We start from the raw sequence: 24,428 nt of genomic DNA on the forward strand, positions 1-24,428 counted from the left end.
TATTAAACATTATATTCAAAGTTATATATAGTAGTTTAATGTAGTACTGTCACTAAAACTGTAAACTTTACATTTTTTCTCACACAGTAATTTTTATTTTGGGTGATATACCACACAATATATATTGTCACTATCCACAATACATGTTGTTGCATTTTTGTATTGCGATATATTGTGACACCCCTATGGTTAACCACTTGACTTTTTTTTTGTCATTAAATTAGATTTTCATTAAACACAAAACATTTTCAAAACCAAAAGAAACCTACATGAATACATTACTAAAAACTATGTCATTCTCCTGAACACCGACTAACTGTCCCTCTGGTTCTTCTTCTTCTTCAGACTACCTGGTTCCTCTGCTCAGCTCCATCTTCATCGTGCTCTGGATCCTCGCCTTGGCCTCGGCCTTCATGTGGTGCATTCACCGTCGACGGAAACAGAACACCCACGGCAACACAACTACCTCAGCAACAGAGGACAATACCACCAATAACGTGCGCGAGCAGCTCAACCAAATCAAAAACCCCATCGAGAAACACGCGGCCCATGGCGTGGCCATAAAAGATTACGAGGGGAAGAACTCCATCATTGCCAAAATTAGGACGCATAACTCTGAGGTGGAGGAAGAGGAGATGGACAAACACCTGCAGAAAGCGCGCTTCACTAAGCAGCCGGCCTACACGCTGGTGGAGCGGGAGGAGCGCGCGCCCAACAAAAACCCAAACTGGACTAACAAACAGGACAACAGAGACTTGGAGACGGCACAAAGCTTAAACAGGATGGAGTATATCGTATAGCAGGCAGCTGTGTTGCCGTGCGACCGAACCCCTGTTGCACTTACCGGTCACTTGGCAGGGTCTCGGGGGGGAGGGTTGTGCTTCTTAAAACTGTTGAGTTGTGTTCTGGACTCCAAGGCTGTTATTTGCCTAGAATCCTGTGTTAATTTAAGTTTCGACAAGCTGGCTTCACACTGGCAATTGATAGTTGCTGTGGATGGCTAGAAAACCCAAATGCTGCGTTTCACATCCAGTGTTTTCCTTTGTAAAAGAGAGAAGAAAAAAAAAGTAAAAAAAGAAAACGTACACATTTCAAATGTCTATATTTTTGTGGATACGTTTGAGTATCTCAATGAGTCTGAAAAGTTTGCATAGTGTTTGCAAATAGTTTTAAGTGTTATTTTCGTTCATAATGACAATGCTCTCACAGCTAAAGTAGTTGTTTCTTCCTTATCCAGCGGCTGTGTGGAAACTCTCTCTAGTTGGTTTTATTTCTAGTTCTGAACTGAAAGTGCCTTCACAGCTACGCACCACAGCAATTGTCGGAAATGAGTATAAAAAGAAAAAGAAAAAGAGCAAAAAAATTATTTATTTTTCCTTTCTTTGGGCGGGATAGGTCGGTCAGCATTTTGCTGCCAATATGAAGAATTGTCAATTTAGTGTAGATATGTATATTTTTTTTTAATTAATCACTGTGTATATTTGATTTATTAACTTAATAATCAAGAGCCTTAAAATATCATTCCTTTTTATTTATATGTCCTGTCTAGTTTTGATAGCTTTGTCAGCCTATAGCTTTGTTCGGACGACATTTGTTTCATGTTTCACATACCAAAATTTCAAAGAGGAAATAAAGCAGTCTATTTTTTAAGAAACAAGACGGGCGTTTGTGTGCCTGATATGTTTTTTTCTTTCTTTTTTTATACATTGTCAGATATTTCAATATTTGTATTTGCCAACTCGTACTTGCTCAACGCAGGTAATGTCATCATCATGGCTGCTTTTTGTTTGGATACTTGGTGGCAGACATATTGCTTGCCACGGATGAAAAAAAAAAAAATCATTAAAAACATAAAAAATAAAAGGGAACACGAGTCTTTTAGTTGCTTGTTGGTAAACCTGATTCACACAAATCATTTCTCCTCAGCTTCGGTTTGCAGTATGTCATAAGCTAGGCTGTGAATACTTGAACAGTAGGAGGCCAATGGAAACACTGTAGATGACTGCCTTGCTTTCAGGAGTCCATTTCTATTGCTGTGCACATGTAGTGTTCTTTTCGTAGTTCTTTATATTGAGGCTCTCTAAAACACCAAACCGACATGCTTATCACATTTGTAAATTCTATGAGATCATGGCAATATTCAATGTTCATATTTGACCTTATTGTAAATTTGTCTTTGTTTCTTTTTTAGTTTGTTCCTGGCAATATTTTTTGAATGTTATATTTATTAAACATTTTGTATAAAAGGAAAATTAAATGTTTGTTTTTCGATTTGTGCTCTATTGTGCTGCTTTGGGAGAAGCTGAATCCTCTCTTGCGCTGACGCAATATTACGTGAGGCACAAGCGCCGTTTAAATGGTATAGCTGAGCAGATTTTAGACGCTGTGACTGAAAAACCTTCCCCACGTGATGAATGAAATAACTGCAGGCCAAAAGGCAAAGCTTATGGTGATTAGCAAAAGAAAGGGGTTTCCCAATGTTTTTCAGTCATGAATCATGCAAATTGTGTCATTTACTCATCCTCATGTTTTGTACACACTATCTTTTTTCTGTGGAACGCAAAAGACGACATTTTGAGGAATTAGGTTGCTGTTTTTCAAGCACAAATGAATGGGGACTGGAGGTTTCAAGGCGCAAAAAGAACACAAAGGCATCGTCAAAATACTCCATACAACTCGTGCCCTATATTCAAAGTCTTCTTATGTCATATGATAGCAAGAGGGACAAATCTTGAAATCTCTAGCTCTCCTTGTCATGAGTGAAGTAACAAGTCCAATTTGTGAATGATATATTCTTTTGAGTGGGATTTTTTCAGAGATTCATTTTATAAAACCTTTCTGAATGATTTATGAATCAGACTCAAGATAAACTCGCTGACTCGATTCATTCGCAGCAGAGGATAATCAGTGAAAAACAACTTAAACTTATGTCTGTTTCTCACACAAAGGCTTCAAATAGCTTCTGAACACTTTGATGATAAATGTAGGGTGCTTTGAATGGCGACTGATGCTTTCAAGCTTCAAAAATGACACATTGCAAGTGCATCGAAATGGCTGCCTAACACAGCTTCCAGAATTTCCCATTGTGTTCCACGTAAGAAAGTTAGTTGAATGGGTTGGTGACATTTTCATTTCATTTATTTTCATTTATTTCATTTTTCTTGTTGGCATGAAACGCAAATTCACCATATCTATTTTGTAAATGTAAATGTTATTAATCTTATTGTGAACCTATCTACAGTATGTGCTCTTCATTTTTAACCCAACATTTTTTTGCCCCTGAGGTACACAATGTTTACTCAAAACGTCAATTTAAACCCAACTGATCTCAAAATCTAAACAACAACTGAAATAGAAGTTCCCAGCCTACTTTTTTTTCCAATCATTCGTTACACAATACATAACATAATAAAATATCTGTTGCTACTTGTTACATTGCGACTTTAAGCTTACATTTGCTCAATGTTAATCTCCAATGTTGTGTCATTCTGAGGATTAAATAATTCAAAGTAAAAAAATAAATAATCCTAATTTCTTCATTATTAATGCTAAAGTAAAAGTAAAATATGAGTTAAAATTGCAAGGCAGTACAATAGATTGCATGAACAGTGATGATTTCAGTTTTTAGTATTTCTTGGACATTTAGTTCACAAGTATCTCAATAGGAACATTGTTTGATTAAGAATTTAATGATTTGAATTGCATTACAGAAATCAAAATATACAGTAAAATGACTTTAAAATTTGCTCTAACTCTAAACCAGAAGCATTTTGACTGTAACGTTATGCCATTATTACAGCACAATGTTTGTATATTCTGATACAATTTTTATGACACAAATCTATTATATTAAAGGCATAAACATCAAGTGATTTGTAAGCATGAGAATGCGACTCAAATTTATATCCATACATATATTTATCCTGCCATCACGCACTACATCAATGTCGACTGCACCCCTGATTAGCCAAATTTCGGCCACGAGCTGCACTACAGCGTTCCATAACGTTGTCAGTCATCCCACAGCAGACTTTTAGCTGTTATGAAAAGCAATAACACATTTACAAATAATAACCGCAGGGAGACGGCAGTCGGCTCCAACGGTGAAAACCCCTGATCGCTTAAGGAGCGTGGTGTATGTGAAAACACAGCGAAATCAATCATGTGCTCAGCTGAAGCTGGAAGAGTGGAGATTTCAGACGGATGGAGCCAGAGATTTGGGCTTGAAGCCACAGTGTGCTCGGAGGCTCCCGTTAGTCTGAAATACAAATCTTACGCAGAAAACGCAAACTACAACACGTAACCAAAAGCAAAGTTATTGTTTGCATGAGTCGCTTTTAAGCTGTTACTAATGAAGCCAAATATTTGAGAGGTTCTTGGTAATCTAATATAAGCTATTGAGTTTTTTACTTTGAAGGCAAAAGGGAAATACTGTAAAGACTGTGTGTGGTGAACTCTTGTGCAACCACCGCTGACAGACAGCATTACGGTAGAAGTGTGTACTGTAACATCCATCGTGGTGGCGTCAGATATCCTCTCTCGTTCTATGCCGCTGCGTCCCTCAGGACTTCTTGAGCCGGCGTAATCGGGATGTTCTGGGCTCGCCCCCCTTCCTTCCCTCTCTGGCGGCCAATCTGGAACTAATAGAAGAGCCAGAGGATACGGGCTTGACGGATAGGCCTCTCAGACTTGTGGCCAGCCCGCTTTGGTTAGTCTGTGAAATCTCAGGCTGGGGACTGCAAACGTCTGGAGAGAGCTTGTTGGAATCGCTCAATGCTGCAGGGTCACCAAGACGCAATCTTTTTGTCTTTTGGCGGTCAACGTCCTCTCCTGAGCTGCTTTGGGTTCGTGGTCGTCTCTTCGGACCGGTAGCATCAAGATGTGGTTCAGTGACCTCTTTATCGTTACTTAATTTAGATGACAACACAACTTTCCCTTCCTCAGATGACTCACCCGTGAACAATACGAGGACAGGATGACACGTTTCGGACGAACCCTTTTGTGCTTCATCCACTTGCAATTGGTCTGATCTGGACTCTTGATTATCTTGGTGTTGTCGGGGTTGGACGTTAGCCTGCTTGGCACTGGAAGAATGAGGAAATGTTAAATGAAGATAAGGATAGATCATCACAAGCTATATAAGAACTTACATCTTCTGAAGGACAGCTCTTTTTGTTGCTGTGGAGCTGGGTAATGGATTTATGGTCTCGCCAGAGCTAGAAAAATACTTTGATCGGCTTTGTTCACTCTGTTCAGACAAAAAAAAAAAAAGACAGAGAGATTCATTAAATTCAAGATGGCGGACAAAAAAAGAGAAATGTTGATTATAAATCAGCTTTTATCCAGTCATTTATTGTTTAGTTTTAGTTAGGATGCTGTCTGAGCTACTCTCTCAACACTTGACAGAAACTATGAAGTACATTGTTTATTTCTTGTTTTTCCATAGCACTGACATGAATGAACTATTTGGATATTTGGTGTAGCCATGGAAATGTAATGAAATGTTTGAAATGTTTTGTTTTGATGGCCATACCCAAGAGACCAAGCAAAAACACAAGCAAAAAGCTTGTGTTCAACTGCCAGAATTCAGAGAAAGCTCTCTTTTTTCCTTTTCTCTGGTTCAAATGTCTGATCATGGCCATCAAAATATAAAAATGTGTGTGGCTGTGCGTTTAAGAGAAACATACTTGTACATGTTGTATTTTATATGTGTGTTAATATTAAGCATGTCAAAACAAGTACCAATATGGTTAAATGTGTATACACAAATATGTATATATACACTGTAAATATACAGAAATTGAGACTTGTCAAGACATCATAATTGGACACGTTAAGCAAAACATTACATTTTAAATGATAACTAAATCAAATTTAATTTCCAGAATAATATTCCCATTGTCTTTGATGGATTTTGTGTGTGTGTGTGTGTGTGTGTGTGTGTGTGTGTGTGTGTGTGTGTGTGTGTGTGTGTGTGTGTGTGTGTGTGTGTGTGTGTGTGTGTGTGTGTGTGTGTGTGTGTGTGTGTGTGTGTTTATCAGGACCTGGCTTGACCACCTGAATAGTTTAACAAACACTTTGAAGTCCTTGTTTTAGTACTAGCCATGCTTAACTAGGCAGCGCTGAGAAGAATAAAGAGACGAGGCAGCTTATTGAATCCCACCAACATACACCTTCAACAGTCCTAATGAAGCTCTATCAACAGAACAATCCTTGACTGAGCAAGAACAGAGCGGGCGCTTGTGGCCGCCGTCTTTAGGGGCACAGGATCATTGAACTGCGATTAACCAACACAAAACAATCATTCCAGTCCAAACTGATTGAATTTCATAAAAGTGTAGGTTTACCAACCAGCCTCTGAACAGGTTCAAGATATATAGGCTATTAGTTCTATTTTAGGAGCAAACGGCCAGATAAGCACAAGGTCCGTCAAGTCATTAGAGCGAAATGAGGAAATTGCAGAGGGATGCGTTTCATATGAAGTGCAGACGCTGGCCTAAAGAAGGGGCCTCTATATACCCATATATAATGCCTTGTTTTATAAAGAGGGTTGGTGTGGCCTAGTGGATATGATAATGGTATGGAATGGTAACCAAAAGGTTGTAGGTTTGAACCCTATAGTGCAGTCAACAGTACAACAGTCAACAATGATGAAGTCAACAGTACAATACAATCTAAAAGAAAGCATCAAAGATAAATGAAAACAGGGACAGACTGACTTGTTATCCATATTGCTCGTCTTTGAGCTGAGGCGTAGTGAGCAAGTCATGCTGAATAAGTTTTGAAACACACAAGGAAGGTCCACCTATTGCATGCTGCAGCATGTGATTGTGGCGCAACCTCAATCATGTGCTTTTTTCTTTAATATAATGAAGACAAAAAATATTACAAAATCTCACAATATAAGTTCTTGGTTGCAAGCTAAATCTTAATTTACAGTATTTGTATTCCTGTATCTCAAACAGTATAGTATGGTGCTAGCAACCAATGGGTTCACGAAAAGATTTGTGATTTGGGTCACGTGTTTCCACTTTTTTATGTGCATGTCTTCTAATTGAATAAAACAGTTATCCACCTCAAGCGAGTGTATATGTTTTTTTTTATGTGCATTTTGCACATTTGCATCAGTATTTGCAATAAATCGTATTTGCATCGTTTAAATCCAGCATTTTTAATGTGACATTCTAAAATTCACACTCAGAGACAGCAATGTGACCAAAATATATCACAATAAGAGTCATTTCATTTAAAAATTATGAAATACATCATGTTGTTATTTTTGTTAGAAATAAGGTTCTTACAATGCCAAAAACAATGACAGCACGCAAGTACAGAATCAAGTTCTCTTTCGTGCACTTGAATGGTTTAAAATCTCTTCAAACATTAAACTGGCACATGAACAGGATACATTTCTGTGATGATGCAACACTGCAACCTAACATGAGCATAATTGCCAAAAACAACGCCAGCGTGCACTTACCAAATTGAGTTATCTTTTGTGTCTTATCAGGCTTAAACAATTTAAAATCGCTTGGAACATAAAAGTGCCCCTATTATGCACTTTTCAGATATTACATTTCATGCAGTGTGTAATATCGCTGTTTGTGAATGTAAAAGGTCTGCAAAGTTTTAAAAAATCATAGTGCAAGATAAATAAAGTTACTGTGCGTTCACACCGCCGCTGGCGAGAGCATCAAAGTGGCCGGAAGTCATTCATTTTCAATGTGAGCCGGCAGCAAGCTCCGGCGAGGGCGGCGCGGCGCGTCTTGGACGGCGAGAGCGGCAAGGAGAGTCAACTTTATGGTAATGAGCTATGACGCGGTTCGGCTGCAACCAATCGGAATGTAGAAGTCCTCCGCTTGAGAGGATTCCAGAGAACGCAGTCCTGTAAACTTTGGTTTACCATATTAGTACCGAAGCAAAATAGAGTAGAGGTTGATCATGTGAATTTGATAAGAAGGTGCGCAACACTATTTATAGGCAACATTTTTGCGCTAGAACGCTTGTTATTCAGCGGGAATGCAAATTAGATTAGCACTTAACCATGAACACAAAAGCCACACCACAAAAATGGCTTTTTCGTTAGCAAATATGTCACTATAATTGTTAAGTTCTTTCCATCTATCAATTTCTTACTTTCACAATCAAAAGATTCCATGAGGTTAACTTATACCTACCCTACTTGGTCAGTCTGCACAAATAACGATCAACATGCCTGTTTGCTTTGCGGCCCCTTTAAATAAAGTTTAAAAAAAGACCAAGCATTCGATCTACGTCAGAGCGTCCACAAATCTTTCTACGACGTCGTTGGCAGGGAGACGAGAGCGAATTTTGCCGCTCTCGCCTTCATCGCATGAATTAAGATTATAAGAATTTAATTTTAAAGCTTTAGCACCTCATTTTTCTTTGAGATCATTTTGAGGTCAAATACAGATTTTTACATTTCCAGCACTTCGGGCAGGTTGTAGCCGAAAGCTTTCAGAGGCAATGTGGATTGATATAATTGGCAGAATTGGTGCACTGTAAATTCAAACAAGAGCCAATCAAAGGCATCAGAATAGCATCGCTTTACTGAACAGCCTTTAAATGGCAGGAGGCATTGTGCACATCAAAGCAACGAAGCAACAAATTATTATTTAACAGATCCTAGCTTTTTAGAGAAAATATTCAGATGTAACCCACTTTGTAATCGTTAACATTTTCATAAGTAACTAATTTAATTACACATTTTTTTCTCAGTAACTGTAACGGATTAAAGTAACATTTATTTAGTAATTAAATTACGTAACTGTTACATGCAACTATTTACTCCTCAACACTGATTAGGGGCACTTTAAACTGGAAAATAAAAACTGCAACCTCACGTGAGCGTAACCATGATAGGGACAATAATACAACATTTATACGTTATCAAGTTTCTACCGGTTCATCATGTCTAGTGGTGTGTCACCCACCCCTAAAATGGAATAGAAACCCAGCCACAGACCGAAAGGCCCAAATCAGTTAAAGCTCTGTTCCCACACGCTGTTTGAAAGAAACAGGCTTAGCAGGATTGCATATTGCTGCTTGACTCTAATGGGCTGATCAATAGCAAGTAGGAAGGTTCATTTTAAGGTGCAGGGAAGGGTAATGCATGTGAAGATCTGAGAACACAAAGTCTATCAGAGCCCTAGAGATTCTCTGCAGTGTGTGTTCACTGTTCCCCCACAGAGACAAGTATTCATAGGAAATCATGTTGTAACATGGGCCACAAATGTTTAAAAACAATTAATTTCCAAAGTCAGAGCGATCAAGCTTCGGTCTCATCCGAAGTCTGTGCCCCATCCGTGACCACTGTCTGTCGAACTCTCTCTTACACACATACAGAAACTCCCCCCTATTTACCACGTCCTTCAGACCACTGCAACCAAGACTGGATGGTTTTTAGGGGGATATCCAGACACACAAGCGCACAAAAACACACCCATACTCACTAACGATAAGTCCACTGAAAATAAACACACCCAGTGAGCGTGAAAGGTACAGCGGACACACACACTTGACAAAAACATGGAGGACAGGGGAGGAAGAACATTTGAATTTCAATGCCTTCATATGCATTTTACAAACCTTTGGAAAATAGATGAAAGAGACAACAACAATGGAGCAGTGTTTCTTTCCCTGAGAAACACCCAAGAAGCAACTCTCTCATGTACTCCGCTGGTCTTCAAAGAAGAACAAGGGAAAGAGAAAGAGCGATAAGAAAAGAAATTTTGGTCAGAAAGTTAGTGGAGTGATTTGTTAGCTGAATAAGGAACTGAGAGCAGTCAAGGAAGTGTCTATGGAAACAAGGAATATAGTATCTACGAAAAAAAAAATACAGATATTTAGTGCAGTTACACTACCGTTCAAAAGTGTGGGGTCAATTTTTTCTTTAAATAAATCTATACTTAATATATAATTAATTAAATTGATGTAAAAATGTGACAATAATTATATTTAAAATATATATTCTTTTGTTATATGTCTTTTGTAAATATATTTAAATATAATTTTTTTAATTAAAATATGTATTAGACCTGCCTGAGGAAAGTCTGTTTTCCGAAATGTTGCATATTAAAGCCATTAAGTGGATTTAGCAAGTTCGAGAAGTGTGCAAGATTGTTTCATTTATTTTATTTTATTTCTTTTTTTTTACTTTTTTTTTTTTTACATTGATTCATTACTTTTGGTTAACAAAATGTTACAAGAACACCAAATCAGCATATTAGAAAGATTTCTGGATCATGTGATGCTAAAGACTGGAGTAATTATGCTGAAAATTCAGCTTTGCCATCACAGGAATAAATTACATTTTAAAATATATTAAATAGAAAACGGTTCTTTAAAATTGTAGTTTTGATTCAATATTTACATTAAATATTTTCTCATAAATTATTTTCGGGGCACAGTGTCATGACCTCTACAGTTACAAAAGCCATGACCATTGCATTTAAACACTATAAACACAAATTCAAGCAAAATCCAGTAAGGAAGACTGCAGCCCACATACACTTGATATAAACACTTAAAAATAGCATCTATTTGTCTACACTAAATGATTGTTGAAAATTTAAGCTAAAGTGTCTTCTATCAACGATAAGTCATTTTTTTAAAGGAAATGAGTCAGTCTTCACAAACTCATTCACCCTTCACATTTCCATAAGCTCAATCATACTGTACATAATCAACCATGAAATGAGCTTGAGTTGATGCTATAAGTGCTGGCACGCTTAGAGGACACTCTTACAATGACTCATCTGTACTGGTAAACAAACAAATATGTGCCACTATTCACGTGATCTGGACTCATTAGCCGTTAGGCAGATCACCGTTACACAAGCACTTGAAGGCCCGCAATGCGGGTAGTGGAAGTGCAGTTACGGATCAGGACAAAGATCAGTCAAGTAGAGGTGATCCATGAACTGATTTGCCAGTGACCATAATGCCCTTGAGCAAAGCACTTCACTTAAGGAATCTCTAAAAGGATTGTCCCAACAAGTGTACCGTAGTCACTATGAGTAAATGTGCGGTCACACTAGACTGAGTCTCATTCACTTCCATTCATACCTATTCGAATGCAGGAGATTGGGAACGCAAGCATAAGCATAAACTCTAAAAAATGCTTTTTTTTTTCTTTTTTTACACCAAATGTCAGGTTCAGTCTGTGGGGTCATTTTATTGGGTTGCTTTTAATATTTTACCCAGGTGCTAGATAGTTTTTGTGCAACTCATCTGCTGGGCCATTTTTACTGTCATTTCTATATACAAATGATGAACCCCCTCACATACCTACCCAGTGCTGGGTCAATGTAACCCAATGTTGGGTAGTCTGTGCCAAACCGGTTAAAACGTGACAAATTTGTCAATGGTCATTGTGTGTTCTGTTCTGAGAGAAAACATCCTGAGGGGAAACGTCCTGAATGAAATTAAGGGTTGTATTCCTATAAAATTATTACTGTACTGAAGCTCTGTAGTCTAACATATTACCTTTTTTGTTTACATGTACATCGCAGCTAACGTCTGCTTGGAACTCTAGCCTTTTACAAAGCATACACCGGATCTACACTTACAGCCACCATGGAAGATGCTTAATATTGTTATTATATAGGCCTAGTTTTATTTATTAAAGCAGTAAGGCATTGGAGTTAAAAGTACTTTTATATTATGAATATCATTTTAGATGATTCATATAACTGTAATTTATAATACATGTTTAATAATAAAACATTATAATTTGAATTTATATTAAAAAAAATTAAAAATATTTTTTTTTATATATAACATATTTATATAAATATATTTTTTTTATTCATTATATATATTTTTTTTATTATATATATATATATATATATATATATATATATATATATATATATATATATATATATATATATATATATATATATATATATATAAAATTTAATTTTTTTTGTCTTTTGTACCATCAGTAGCCAAGAGATCCATCTATTATGAATAATGTGCTCTGATCATTTAGAACATTTATGCTTGGAGAGGCTAAAGCAAACCACAGCAGCACCCTCACCCTTTTTTTACCATCATGGAAAGTCTGCACATCATTGCGTAACTGCTGTCATCACCAAGATGATGCCTTTGAGGAGACTTGCGACTAATGTGACACAGGCTTGCTTACTTGGAAGCTTCGTTTCAGTTGGTTTTTTTAACTGAATTTCTTGTCACCACAGCAAGAATAATGCAAACAAACATGAAGAAATGGAGAGAATCTAGAGCTTAGACACCCTCACATACCTCAATGCCCGTCACCCTATACAATGAACTTGAGGAAAAGCATTTGCCTGTTCGATGAATACAATTCAGAACATCCTTTTATTTCTCTTAGTGATAAAATACAAAAATGGCGTATGTCTTCTCCAAGTACCTGTCAGAACAACACTCCAGCCATCTAAACCAGAGCACTTACATGAAGAGTATCGATAAACCATAACCACTCCAGAAATCCACCTATTTTCTGTGAATACAAACCAGATTAGGTGACAATGAGTTTGGCCAAGAAGCCCTGAATGACAGTGTTATGTGCCTTGCTTTTGGAAACCGTGAGAAATTGAGATAGGAGAGGAACAAAGAAAGGATAAAGTTATGTCCATAAACACTGTGGCTCTCCCCAAAGGGAGAGAAGGCTGTAAAAACACATCTGCCCTGAGCTTTGATCCCCCGCTTCATTACAAGGCTGCTATCTGCACCGTTCTTCTAGCATACATCCAGAAGTACAGATGGGGCACCATCAAAATACTAAACTTACTTTCTTCTGTGGATCACAAAAAAAAGATACTTTTAGTCAATGGGTTCCAAACAATACTGTACAGCATGGGTGGCCAACTTCAGTCCTGGAGAGCCACAGTCATGCAGAGTTTTGCTCCAACCCTAATCAAACACACCTGAACAAGCTAATCAAGGTGTCACACTTGCTAAACATGGTAAGCGAATGAGCACGGAGAAGAAGAAGAATATGACAGACTTTATTTAACAGAAGACTTCACAAAACCAAATTCAGTGAAGTATTTACGAGAACTGACCACAAGAACTAAAACAGTCAGAATATATACTGAGAGAACACAAAGATGATTTAATAAACACAGGTGATACCAACAAGGGACTAATGAGTAACTATTGTAACAAACTAGAAAGCAATAAATAACCTAGGGGACAAACAAGTGGCAGAAAACTGAGAACAAAGGAGACATGTGACTGAAGATAAACAAACTAAGAGTCCATGAGGGTGAAACTAAGCATAATCGTGACAGTACACCCCCTCCAGGAAGGTGCAACCTCGCGCCGTAACAGATGAGACGAGCGAGGGAGGGAGGGGGCTTTGAAGGTGGACGAGGAACAGGTGAAGGGCTAGGAGTAGGCATATGGGCATGTAGCCGAGACCAGGGAGTAGTAGATCTTTTAGTAGTAGGCCTTGATCAGGGGCTAACAGATGGAGACCCAGGCCACAGCTAGGACTGCGCTCCATGGCAGAGTCACTAGAGGGAGGAGCCATGGTGTCTCGACGCCACCCTGGGGACGGCTGGAGGCAACGATGGAGGTGGAGCCCACCACGCAGATGGAGAGCCAAGGCAGTGGAGAGACATAGAAGACTAGGCGGCCGCGATGGAGCCGCAACGGATCCCCCGAGATGGAAGCGGGGATCCGGAGGGCAGAGGTGAAGCTGGAGCGGCTGAGGGCAGAGGTGGAGCCTGAGGGAGGGTGGAGCTACCCGAAGCCAAAGGGGTGTAAAGCCGGAAAGCAGCAAATGCGTAACGATGTCCGACCCAGGTGGAGCCAATGGTCCGAGGGAGCCCAGCAAGGCTGAATGGCTGACTCACTTTCAGTGGCGTGAGGGTGGGTAGGGCACACTTCCATTCCCTCGTACTCCACGGCGATGGATGGTGCAGCTGGCTCACACACCTGGTCAGACGGGGTCCCCTCAGGCTCTGATGTGACAAGGTGTTAAGAGTTATTACAAAGCTACAGAAAGGTGAGTTTTTATCAGGGTGCAACTCTGGTAAAACTCTGCATGACTTTGGTTCTCCAGGACCGACGTTGGCCACAATCTTCTTTTTTTCTCCCACAGAAGAAAGTAAATCACACAAGTTTGGAACAACACGAGTAATGATACATTTTGGGGTACTATCCCTTTAAATTAATGTACTTTATTTATTAAATGAGTAGAGTCAAACATACACACATTTGGAACCGTTTTATTGTAACAAAAGGTACTTTAATTTAAGAAAAACTGTTAAGAAGAATCTAAATATCCATATATTTCCCATCCCCAGCTTAGAGTGATTTAAAAGTTAGTAAGATTTTTGTATTATATTATATTTTATTTTATTAAAATAATATTTTATTATCCTTGCTGGATATATAGCAAGGATGCTTTAAATAGATCAAAACTGACATTTGTAATGTTACAAAAGACTTCTATTTCAAGTAAATGCTGTTGATTTGAACTTTCTATTCATCGAAGAATCCTGAACAATGTATCAGTTTCTATAAAAACATTAAGCAGCACAACTGTTTTCAACATTGATAATAATAAGAAATGTTTCTTGAGCACCAAATCAGCATATTAGACTGAAAATTCAGCTTTGCAATCACAAGAGAACAGAATAGAGAACAGAATAGAAAAGAGTTATTTTAACTGTGATAATGTTTCACAATATAATGTTTTTATTGTATTTTTGGTCAGGCTTGGTGAGGGTAAGAGACTTTTCAAATAAATCCTTCAAAAAATCTTACAGAGCCCATTTTTTTAAAAGGTGGTGTATAGTATGTGCGAACAAATACAGACCCAATTTAAGCTAGACACCTTCTCAAGGTGTTTCAGTGAGTACATTAAAAGGAAATGGAAGATATGTCTGCCGTCTCAGTTGTGATGACATGATGCTGTGCTGACTCTGCACCCGCAACGCTTTTTTGCTACACAACAATGAAGGATCCTTCCCGCTTGACTAACATCAGACCACAGCACAGGATGTGAATCACTCAAGGAACCGTTAATCTTGCTTTGACAGAGGATACAAGTCACCTTCCAGTTCATGAAACACCCCTTCCAGGGTTTGAACCGGTGACTTTCCAAATAGTACCAAAAATCTTTTTCACGCTCTCTCTTGCTGCAAGAAACCACGTGTTACATCACCGCTCGTTCTTAAAGCCTAACCTAATGACCTCTGGATAGGTGTTATGGCAGCTCTGAGTGGCTGATATAAACTTTGTTTTGCAAACTGAGCACTAAATCAAATGGAAGGACCACAGACAAATTCCCAAACTGCCTCAAAACATGTGGCGTCATTCAGACTCTCACTGTCAAGCTCTGCGGTGTGAGAAACTCACCATAAACATATGACAACACTGGAAGAACAAATTCACTGAGCCATTATCATTTTCAAATAGAAATTCTACTTCGCATGTGACTCATACAGCCGAGCTGCATTTCTTATTATGATTATTTAGATTCTTATTAAGACATAACTTTCCTGGCTAACTTCAAGCTAAAAAGAGAGAGAAAGAAACTGTATGAAAAGGCTCCCACTGACAAATTAGAGTGGAGCAACTGAAATAATTGTTTTGTCATGAGAGAAACTGCAACTCACTCTCCTGATGCCTCTTTCCTCCAATCTGCCAAATAGCAAGAGCACCACCGCAAGCTCCTGCTAACCCTTCCTCGCAGCATATACAAGCACAGAGAACCACATCCTGAGGAGGGGAATGCAAAAACAAGGGCCCTTGCTTCCATGAACTGGAAAAGCGGTTACACAATGTGAACTTTTCACTGTCGAACTGGATAACTTCACTCGAATTATTACAATTCATGCTTTCATTGAAAGCCAAAGCAACGCAGGAAAAAATGTCTCAAAGAAAAACAACGCCAAATGATTCAACTCGAAAAAGTACCGACATTAATGGCAGAATAGATGGGAGACTGTCTTTCGTCCTTGATGTCCACCCAAGGTGGGCGGCTCTGTGCAGATTTCCCAGGATTCTATTGGGAGATGGAGTAGAATCAACCAAGAGTCTCAGAGTGAAGAAGTGGACATGAAAATATTTGAAGAAGATCTGATTGGGGCGAAGATGATGACAGATGATGACTCGGGACACACAGCAGGAAGTCAAACAAAGACACTTTCACTTTTGTGGCTCCGGAGATCCTACCGCTGAGTTTCCTGTTGAACCAAATCACAGTCTTCATACCCACACACAACTGTTGCCATAAAAGTGGGTGAGTAAGAGGGCATGTGTGTGAGCCAAGTAAAACTGTGGTCTTGTTTCCGTGGCAAAATACATAGTGTACCAGTGATGCAACTTATGATTTCAGAATGCGAATCCTGGATTCAATTTTCTACTGCAGCTTCAAGATGAATAACTCTATAACATCTAGGGATGTATAAAACTACATATTGTCAATCAACTCATCAGTGCATTCCCTGAATGACCTCTCAACAAATTGGTCTTAAAAGAATAAAGGGACATTTCACCTAAAAAAAAAAAATTTTCATGTTGTACCAAACCTGTATGACTGACTTACTTCCGTTGAACATTAGGCTGATCTCAGCTTCACCTGACCCTGATTGGATGCGTTTCTTAGAGGAATACACAAAAGATGCATAATTCTTGTTTTCAAAACTAGCTAGATGAGGGCAACAGAATAAAACAGAAACTAGAGGTCATAAAACATGAGAAAACTAAACCTAAAATTGCTTTTTTTATTAAACAGTGGTTTACTGAACAAATTGTGTCTCTGTCATTAAATAAATACAATTATAACAAAAATTTCTTAAGGATAAAAAAAATGATCTCTGCTAATGCTGTAAACTATATAGGTAGCCCTTACTTGCGCTTTATTTTACCTCCACCAGCATTTGTATATATACACACACTTACAGAATTTCATATCAGGAGCGTTTTCAATAGATGGGTCAGAAATCTTTCATATATTTTTATATAGTATATATATATATATATTTTATATTTTAAAGGGACTCTGTGTAGGAATTACTCCCATCTAGCGGTGAAATTGTATTTTGCATTCAAACGAATTGTGCTCTCCAGCGCCTCGCTTTTTCAAATGCGCGTTGCATCTACGGCAGCCGATATGTACCAAAAAGCTTTGACAGGATGTCTTCTAATAGCACTTCGTCGAGTTTTCCTTCTGGTGAACAGGTTTGTTATTTCAAACAAACTGCAACATGACGCAACGAACAAACGAATGTTACAGTATGAATTACTGACTGTGAAAAACATGAACTATTATAATTAGTAGTTATGCCTTCTTTATTCATTATATTTTCTGAATTACGTGCATTGTTGTTAGATATCATCATCAGATGATTCAACTGTAGGGAGAGGAAGAGGTAGAGGTAGAGGTAGAGGTAGAGGTAGAGGGAGAGGGAGAGGACAGAGAGGCAGGGGATCAGTGGGATCTAGGCGAGGAGGTGGACGACGAGGAAGAGGAGGAGAGCGAGAGTCAATAGCACGACGACAAAGATGCCCCGCAGCTACAAGAGACGATCTCGATAGAATTGAAAATTTCCAAAGGCAGAGAAGAGAAGCGACCGAGGTTTGTATAATTTATGTCTATGGTCCGCCATTAAAATTAACAGTGCAGCCTTTTAAACTTGCCGGGGCAGTTTCAAAGCGCCTCTCACTGCTCTGCGCCTCCGCTTCTGCTGGCTTCAGTCACGTGATGCTGGCTCTGAATGAAAACGCGTTGTGGAAACGCGTTGGCCTAGTACTTTTTGTCCCTCTCTGCTATTATAGTTTTGCAAGATGGCGGAACTACATGGAAGCCTCCGCGAACTTACCCGTCCCATGTATGTAAAGATAATAAATTCTTCGTTTACGAGAATAAGTCAGATAATTGGCCGAGGTGTTTGTTCACCATTGAGGACATATTTATGAATAAAAATATTGATTTTAGAAAATAAAATACCTAAAAAACTACACATAGTCCCTTTAAGATATTTTATATCTTTAATCAGTATTTTTATATATTTTTAGTACTTTGTACTTTAGTAAAATTACAACACAATTGCCAATATTTAAACAGCGTGTACATACTATTTTTCTTCACAAAGTTTACAAAAAAACCCTGCTATAAACTGTCAATGTATGCGCCCAGTGGTCATATTTACATGCTGCACTCACTAATGTGTAGAACCCAGTGCTCCATGTCTTAGGCCAAATGCATTTAGTGGTCCACCTCAGAGAGCAGTATAGAGCCCAATCAGCCCTTTCCAACTACTCAATTGTCGCCCCATAATAAGCAAGAGGGGAGAACAAAACACATAGGAATTAACTACATCCAGAGTCCAGAACCCAATTCATGGCATTTGCAGAGAATGGGTTCAAGATTGGGAAACACCATACATTAAAGACACATGTTATATATAATATAAAGAGCTGGAAAATAACTAGTCACCATCTCAAGCAAGCCCACAGACTGTGCACAGGATAAAATCAGTTTACCCCCTCAATAATAGTTAGACAGTTTTGTTAACTTATAGTGTAGCCAACTGTTTTTAAAGAGGGTCACTTTACTGTAGCTTAACTACATTTATTAAGTAAACTGTAGCTTGGCAAGCTAGTTTCAAAGTAGCTTCTCCAACACTGATTATAAACATTATTTCATGACATAAGCAGCTCTTACCACATCCAGGTTCAGATTTCCACTGGGAAGTGCAGAATTCTCTGGAGGACTGGCACACACTACAACACGCTCAGGAAACACACGCAACTCTGTGAAGGTCAAAAAAATTACTGATGAAGCTGTAGCTAAATTGATGTGGAAACCATTTAGCAAAATATAATTTACAGTAAATGTTCTGTTTGAAACGAAGGGCGAAATGGGAAAGGAAGGTGAAAATATGCACGAACAAATTCTCACAGACATCTGAAGTAAAATAAAGATGACTAAGATGAACAGCATAAACTGACCTCAATGCCCTCTTCATGGGAAATATTGAATACTGCTGAAAAAGCTTTATTTGTTTTTTTTTAAGAAAATGGCAAAGTTGCCATAAAGTTGAATGTCAACACTTGGCGAATTCACGTCCCCACTGCCCCTCAGTCAATAAAGTTTCAAATATGTAACTCGATACAAGTAAAACAAACCACATTGTTTGATGTATTTTCCGGTTTATTTTCTTCAAACTTGGCCAAATTTAGCTTAAAAAATGAAGGCCAAGCAAATTGTTGGTCAGCTACATTTTCTTCTTTTTGTTTTTCCAAGATCACTTAAAATAACCTATACCTTATTAGTCATATTAGTCTGTATGCTCATACTTTGTTTGCATTTCTTTGAGCCATGTTAAACATATATCATGTACAATGATGACTGTAACTTGCTTCACAGAGTCTGACATGCCATACCTCTAAAGATACAGTGAAACTTTAGACTAAACTTGTTTACTATGATAAGTACACCACATTTTCCCTGTGAGCTGCTGTCAAGCCTGGCTCGGGTGGACTTGGCTTTAGTCTCAAATATTTTTTGAGCTCTGCCTCTATTAGGACGGAGTGCATTCGTCTCTTACTGTCTAGCCAGATATAATGGGTGGTTTCTTCAAAGAAGTTTCTCTTAGATCTGTATAAATTTGACTTGAAACCACAAGTTCAGCACAAAACGTATTTTGAATCATTTTCTGAGTTGCCAGCTAAGTGAACATATTTCAGTCGACTTTTTCCAAAATAAAAACGATCCGGACAGTGACCTCCGACTGAGCCTGACAGCTGTATGAACTAATAACAACACAGGTGCTTCTGATACAATCATGTTTCATGAGGCAACTTAATGTGGAAAAAAATACTCAAATCAGTTTTCTTTAGTCTAGGAGGAGAGGAAATAAACTACCTCTGTACTGCTGCCTGACTACGCATCTCAAGTTGACATGTCGTTTCATGAAGTGCACCGCCAGACGAACATTCCCACCTGCAAAAGAAAATACATTTTATGGTCAAAACAGTTAAACATCAAAACACATTTAGAACAGGTAATATTGAAACAGCGAGGGCATGACATATTAGGCTAATCATGAAACAATCGCATTTGGGACTGCCTGTTTGTTTAAACAAATACACGTTCACGCATGAGGAAACTAAATGCAAATCAGCACTGCATTAAATGATAGTCTGAGTCGCGTCTACTGTACTGAACATGGACGTTATCAATTATATGTGGCCAACATGCAAAAGGCCAGAACAAAGGCTGCCAAATATGACACTGCTCAAAGGCGGTTTAATGTCTGAAAAATACCAAAGCGTTTAAGCAAATGATCAAGAAGCCTCATCATAGTTCAGGCATGAGCGTAAGCAGTGCCAGGGGCTTCTTGGCCTTTGAAGTCCACTGTAACAAGACTGACTGAACGCAGAAACTATTTACAGCCTCTACTGGTGGGAGAGTTTTATGAATTCATCCTTCATTCCTTTGAAAACAGCATATAATGTGCCACTTTGCCTGCATAACCTGTATTTTAGACTGCAAATCTCTCTAAACACTGGATGAGTGGCTGAAAATTAGCACTGAAGACTGTTATTTATTATTCTTACACAACTCTTTGAAATACTCAATTTTGATTGGTCTATCTCTGCATTATGAGGTAAAAAAAAATTGTATAATAACGGCTATTCTCTATAATGGATGAATAACACTGCTAGTTTTGTGCCTCTTGTGATGCATTCAGCGATATCGTTTTTCTCACATAATAAAAGAAAGTGGGATAATGTACAGTCAGCAGGTAATTACCACAAAATAAACCTCTTCATTATGATATAAGACCTGATCATTCTGTCAGCATTTCTTTTGCAAAGGTAAGATGACAGGTGAATAAAATAAGATTTATTATAAAATTTTCTGTTTGCACAATTATGTTCACACAAAAGAAGAAGTGAATAAATAGGGTGTATGCAAAGGCCAATCAAACTGATGAATGACATCCTTCAAAAGGAATCAGAACAGAACAAGCATTCTGGATATTACCAAAAAATCTATTCAAAGCTCAAACACTCTTTCAAAAAAGGATATTTTCATTGTAGACCTTCTGTTGTGGACTCAAGTTAGTTTAATGTCATTCAACTGGTCTGAAAGCATTTTCTAATCTGAGAATACTATACACTATATTAAGCAATTTACAGTCCATATATGTAATTTTTTTTTTTAAATACTTGAATTGCTCAGTCCGAACCATAGGTAATGCTTATATATATTAGATTGCATGTAATAATATTAATTTAAAAATTATTTTAATTATTTAATTTAATTATTAAAAAAAAAAGTTATTATATTATATACACAGCACTTTTTTTCAGCATCTGTCAAAATAAAATTAAGTGAGACACTTTTAATTTTTAACTTGAACCTTATATTATATGAAGCATTTAGTGATGTCAACATTATGTGTTCATTCACTTTTACAGTTGCTGGAGCAACCATACCCACTCACAGTTAACATGCCAAGAAAACTAGTTCCCTCAACCCTCCTATTGTTGGAGCAACGACACAACCATTCTGTTTTAATTTAAGAGACAGGAGGCAAAGGAAGAATGCAGCCTAGATCTGTTTGTCATTGTCCAAGGAATGCAAGATCCACTAGACGCGAAGGCAGAGCACTGTTTCTGTTAATCTGGGAGGAATTTGACGTCAAGAGAGGGGGCCTGGTGAACATGCTAGCTATCTGCTGGTGCAGCTGTAAACAAGAAAACAGGCATGGGAATCCATCAGCTCTCACTCTGTGCTCTGAATAGACTCCTCAGCCTCTTCGCCTGTCTGTGAGAGACTGCCATAGGCTGCCACAGGACCATAAAATACACACAACTATCCTTTGACCCCAAGTGCTAAAGCATATCGGTTCAGATCATAGAAACCATAAAGAAAAACAAACTCAATGTGTGCACTCTAAAATAGCCTCACCGTGATCCCTCACATCGAGAGCATTTGGCTATCGTCAGAGTGCGTTGTTAGATGTGTTAAATGAGCAGAAATGCATTAGTGAAGACAGATTTACCAGCTGATGTCATTGTAGGCTCCACTAACAGATAGCTAGGTCCTCAAACAGGAGCTTGGTGTGCTTCTGCAGGTAATAATATGCAATTACAGTGTCTGCCAGCCACAAAACTGTCATCAGCAAACCCAGTATGTGATTGATGGATCTACCTCTTACTTTCTTCCACCTCACAAGTACTGCTTAACAGCAGCTCCTCTCCAGTTGTTTGAATTATTTACAATACCTTTATTCCTCCATCGGCAGTCAAAACTAACTGCACTGTAGAAACGACGGTATAATCTGTCACAGTAAAGAAAGAAGGTACATTAGTAAAACTAGGTAGAACTTCCTGCACATACTTGCTTTGAAATAACTTCCATTGAAGGAACAAACATGATTATAAACACCGATAGAAACAACAAACAGAGCATTTAAACCCTATTAAACCCCAAACTCAAGTCACTGTATCTAAGATACAAACTAATTATCACAAATGTTATTTTATCCCACCTACAAGAATAATAGGCTATGGTAAGCATCTTGTTTGAAACCCCGGTGAGCCTGCCAAACTGGCTCCTGAAGTTGAAATACATGTCAAGGTTTCAGGCGACTGGTGCTTTTTTTTTTTTTTTGCTTAAGGGAAGTGATACAAGACTAGTGGGAACAGCAACACCTACATTCACAGAACTGTTCATCTAAGCAATGCAGGTTAATATGACTAATAATATGAATCAGATGATCCCTTGGGTGTTCCTCTCCATCTCAAAGAATTAACCGAGGAGGATTTCGATATCAGATTTATGTGCTTTTGAGATGGCTTGGACCTTAAAGTGCTTAAGGGAGAAAGGCAACACCGGTAGAGAGATCAAGATGGCACATGGAACTCTACCAAATTCAATGAGGGTGAAAAAAAGTGTGCGTGGACAGTATCAGCGTCTTATCTTTCCTGCTCCTAATCATTCAAGGATGCAACGAGCCGCCCAAAAAGCTTGGGAGAGTTATGGGAGAGTTATGGGAAAATAAAACTCTTCGGTCATAACATAAGTCTCTTTGCTAAGCATCAAGAGCCTAGGGCATGTTCTTTCCCTTTTTAACTCTGGTGTTGATGGATAGAACAAACAACAAACTGATAATCTGCATATTTCAGGAGATAAAAAAACAACAACATTTCATTCATGTCCATCCCAAATTAAATTGACCCATCCTCCCGCCTCCTAACCAAAGAAAAAAATAAAAAGTTTAATAGCATTGGTCTTTTCCTTCACTTCAAAGAGGCAATTCCCAGGACAAGGTCGACGAAGGGCCACAAAAAGGCTAATTTTGAGATATCAGCTGTTGGTTGATAAAAAAAAGTTCTTGCAGCTCCAACTCTTCTGGCCCAGGCCAGCATGCTAAATGTGAATCTCAGTGTCTTTTTGCAGATTAAGCACTTCTAAAGCACCCCTTCTTTAAGAAAAGAAAATACTGGAGTTATCTAGATAAAGACTGATGTTTACAGCAATGGTTCTCAACTGTCTTTGATTAAGGACCCAGATTTGTGGCGACTCAACACTTTATCAAGATTGCTTATCATGCAAAAGTAAACAAATGTGCCCATAAAATTAAGCTTACTAAAATTTGCTTTTAGTAAATCTTCTTCTTGTAAAGAAAATAATATATTTTCTGAAGAAAAAAAAAGAAAAGAAAACTTTTTAACTTTTAATGAAAAACAGAAATATTACTCTACCAGATCTGTATCACTAAATTAAAATTGAAAATGTTTCATGTAAGTAGCATGTGATGTGAGACGATTGAGATGCCCTCAGAGGGAAAGTGTTCCAACAATCATAACATCCATGCAAGGCTTCGCTGACACTAAGCCAAGGCAGAAATATATACAGTACATCAGTACACACGCATGCATGACCCCTCCTGGAGCTTTTACCACTTCCTGGGAAAACAATAGAGAGAACAAAAAGTCAACAAACCAGAAGAATGTAAAGAGGAATGTGAAATAAAATGGAAGAGTGGGGTGAGTGATCCCTTGTCTCCGACTAGAGCAATTCTTTCCATTGATTCAGAGTTCAAAGAAGAACACGAGCTATAAAAATCTCATCAGCTCTAAACAAATGGAGAGCACAGACAGCTCAACATGCGAAAGAATAATAATAATAATCTCTCAGCACCACAGTCGAGATCTTGACAAGCCAGAGAGGTTGTACAATCTAAACACGTCAAGCTCTAAAAATGGACAACATCAGATACGATTTCTGATACGATCCGTGATATCTGAGCATATAGCTACTGTGTGCAACGGACGATCTCGAAGCGATCTCACATACGTGAAAACCGGGGACGGCGGGTGGAGAGCGGGTGTCTAGGTGACCGAGTTGGAATTTGTAGAAATATTTTCTCTCACTCCTCACT

General features: G+C 38.3%; 2 protein-coding genes across 4 annotated transcripts in view; one reads left to right on the forward strand and one right to left on the reverse strand.

Moving 5' to 3' along the window:
* jag1b (jagged canonical Notch ligand 1b) overlaps window positions 1–2,271 on the forward strand; it is a 35,467-nt gene extending 33,196 nt beyond the window's left edge. Inside the window, exon 26 of the mRNA XM_082154271.1 lies at window positions 346–2,271. Coding sequence (XP_082010397.1) covers window positions 346–800 — 455 coding nt within the window. The 3' untranslated portion in view covers window positions 801–2,271. The remainder of the gene's footprint in view (window positions 1–345) is intronic.
* Window positions 2,272–3,666: 1,395 nt separating this feature from the next.
* slx4ip (SLX4 interacting protein) overlaps window positions 3,667–24,428 on the reverse strand; it is a 46,192-nt gene continuing 25,430 nt past the window's right edge. For all 3 annotated transcript variants that reach the window (XM_082154300.1, XM_082154299.1, XM_082154298.1), the window contains 4 exons: window positions 19,895–19,972; window positions 18,692–18,780; window positions 5,151–5,248; window positions 3,667–5,084 (listed from right to left, as the gene is read on the reverse strand). In XM_082154300.1, coding sequence (XP_082010426.1) covers window positions 4,562–5,084; window positions 5,151–5,248; window positions 18,692–18,780; window positions 19,895–19,972 — 788 coding nt within the window. In that variant the 3' untranslated portion in view covers window positions 3,667–4,561. The remainder of the gene's footprint in view (window positions 5,085–5,150; window positions 5,249–18,691; window positions 18,781–19,894; window positions 19,973–24,428) is intronic.

This window comes from Leuciscus leuciscus, assembly GCF_965113295.1.
Source record: "Leuciscus leuciscus genome assembly, chromosome: 22".
Taxonomy (NCBI): Eukaryota; Metazoa; Chordata; class Actinopteri; order Cypriniformes; family Leuciscidae; genus Leuciscus; species Leuciscus leuciscus.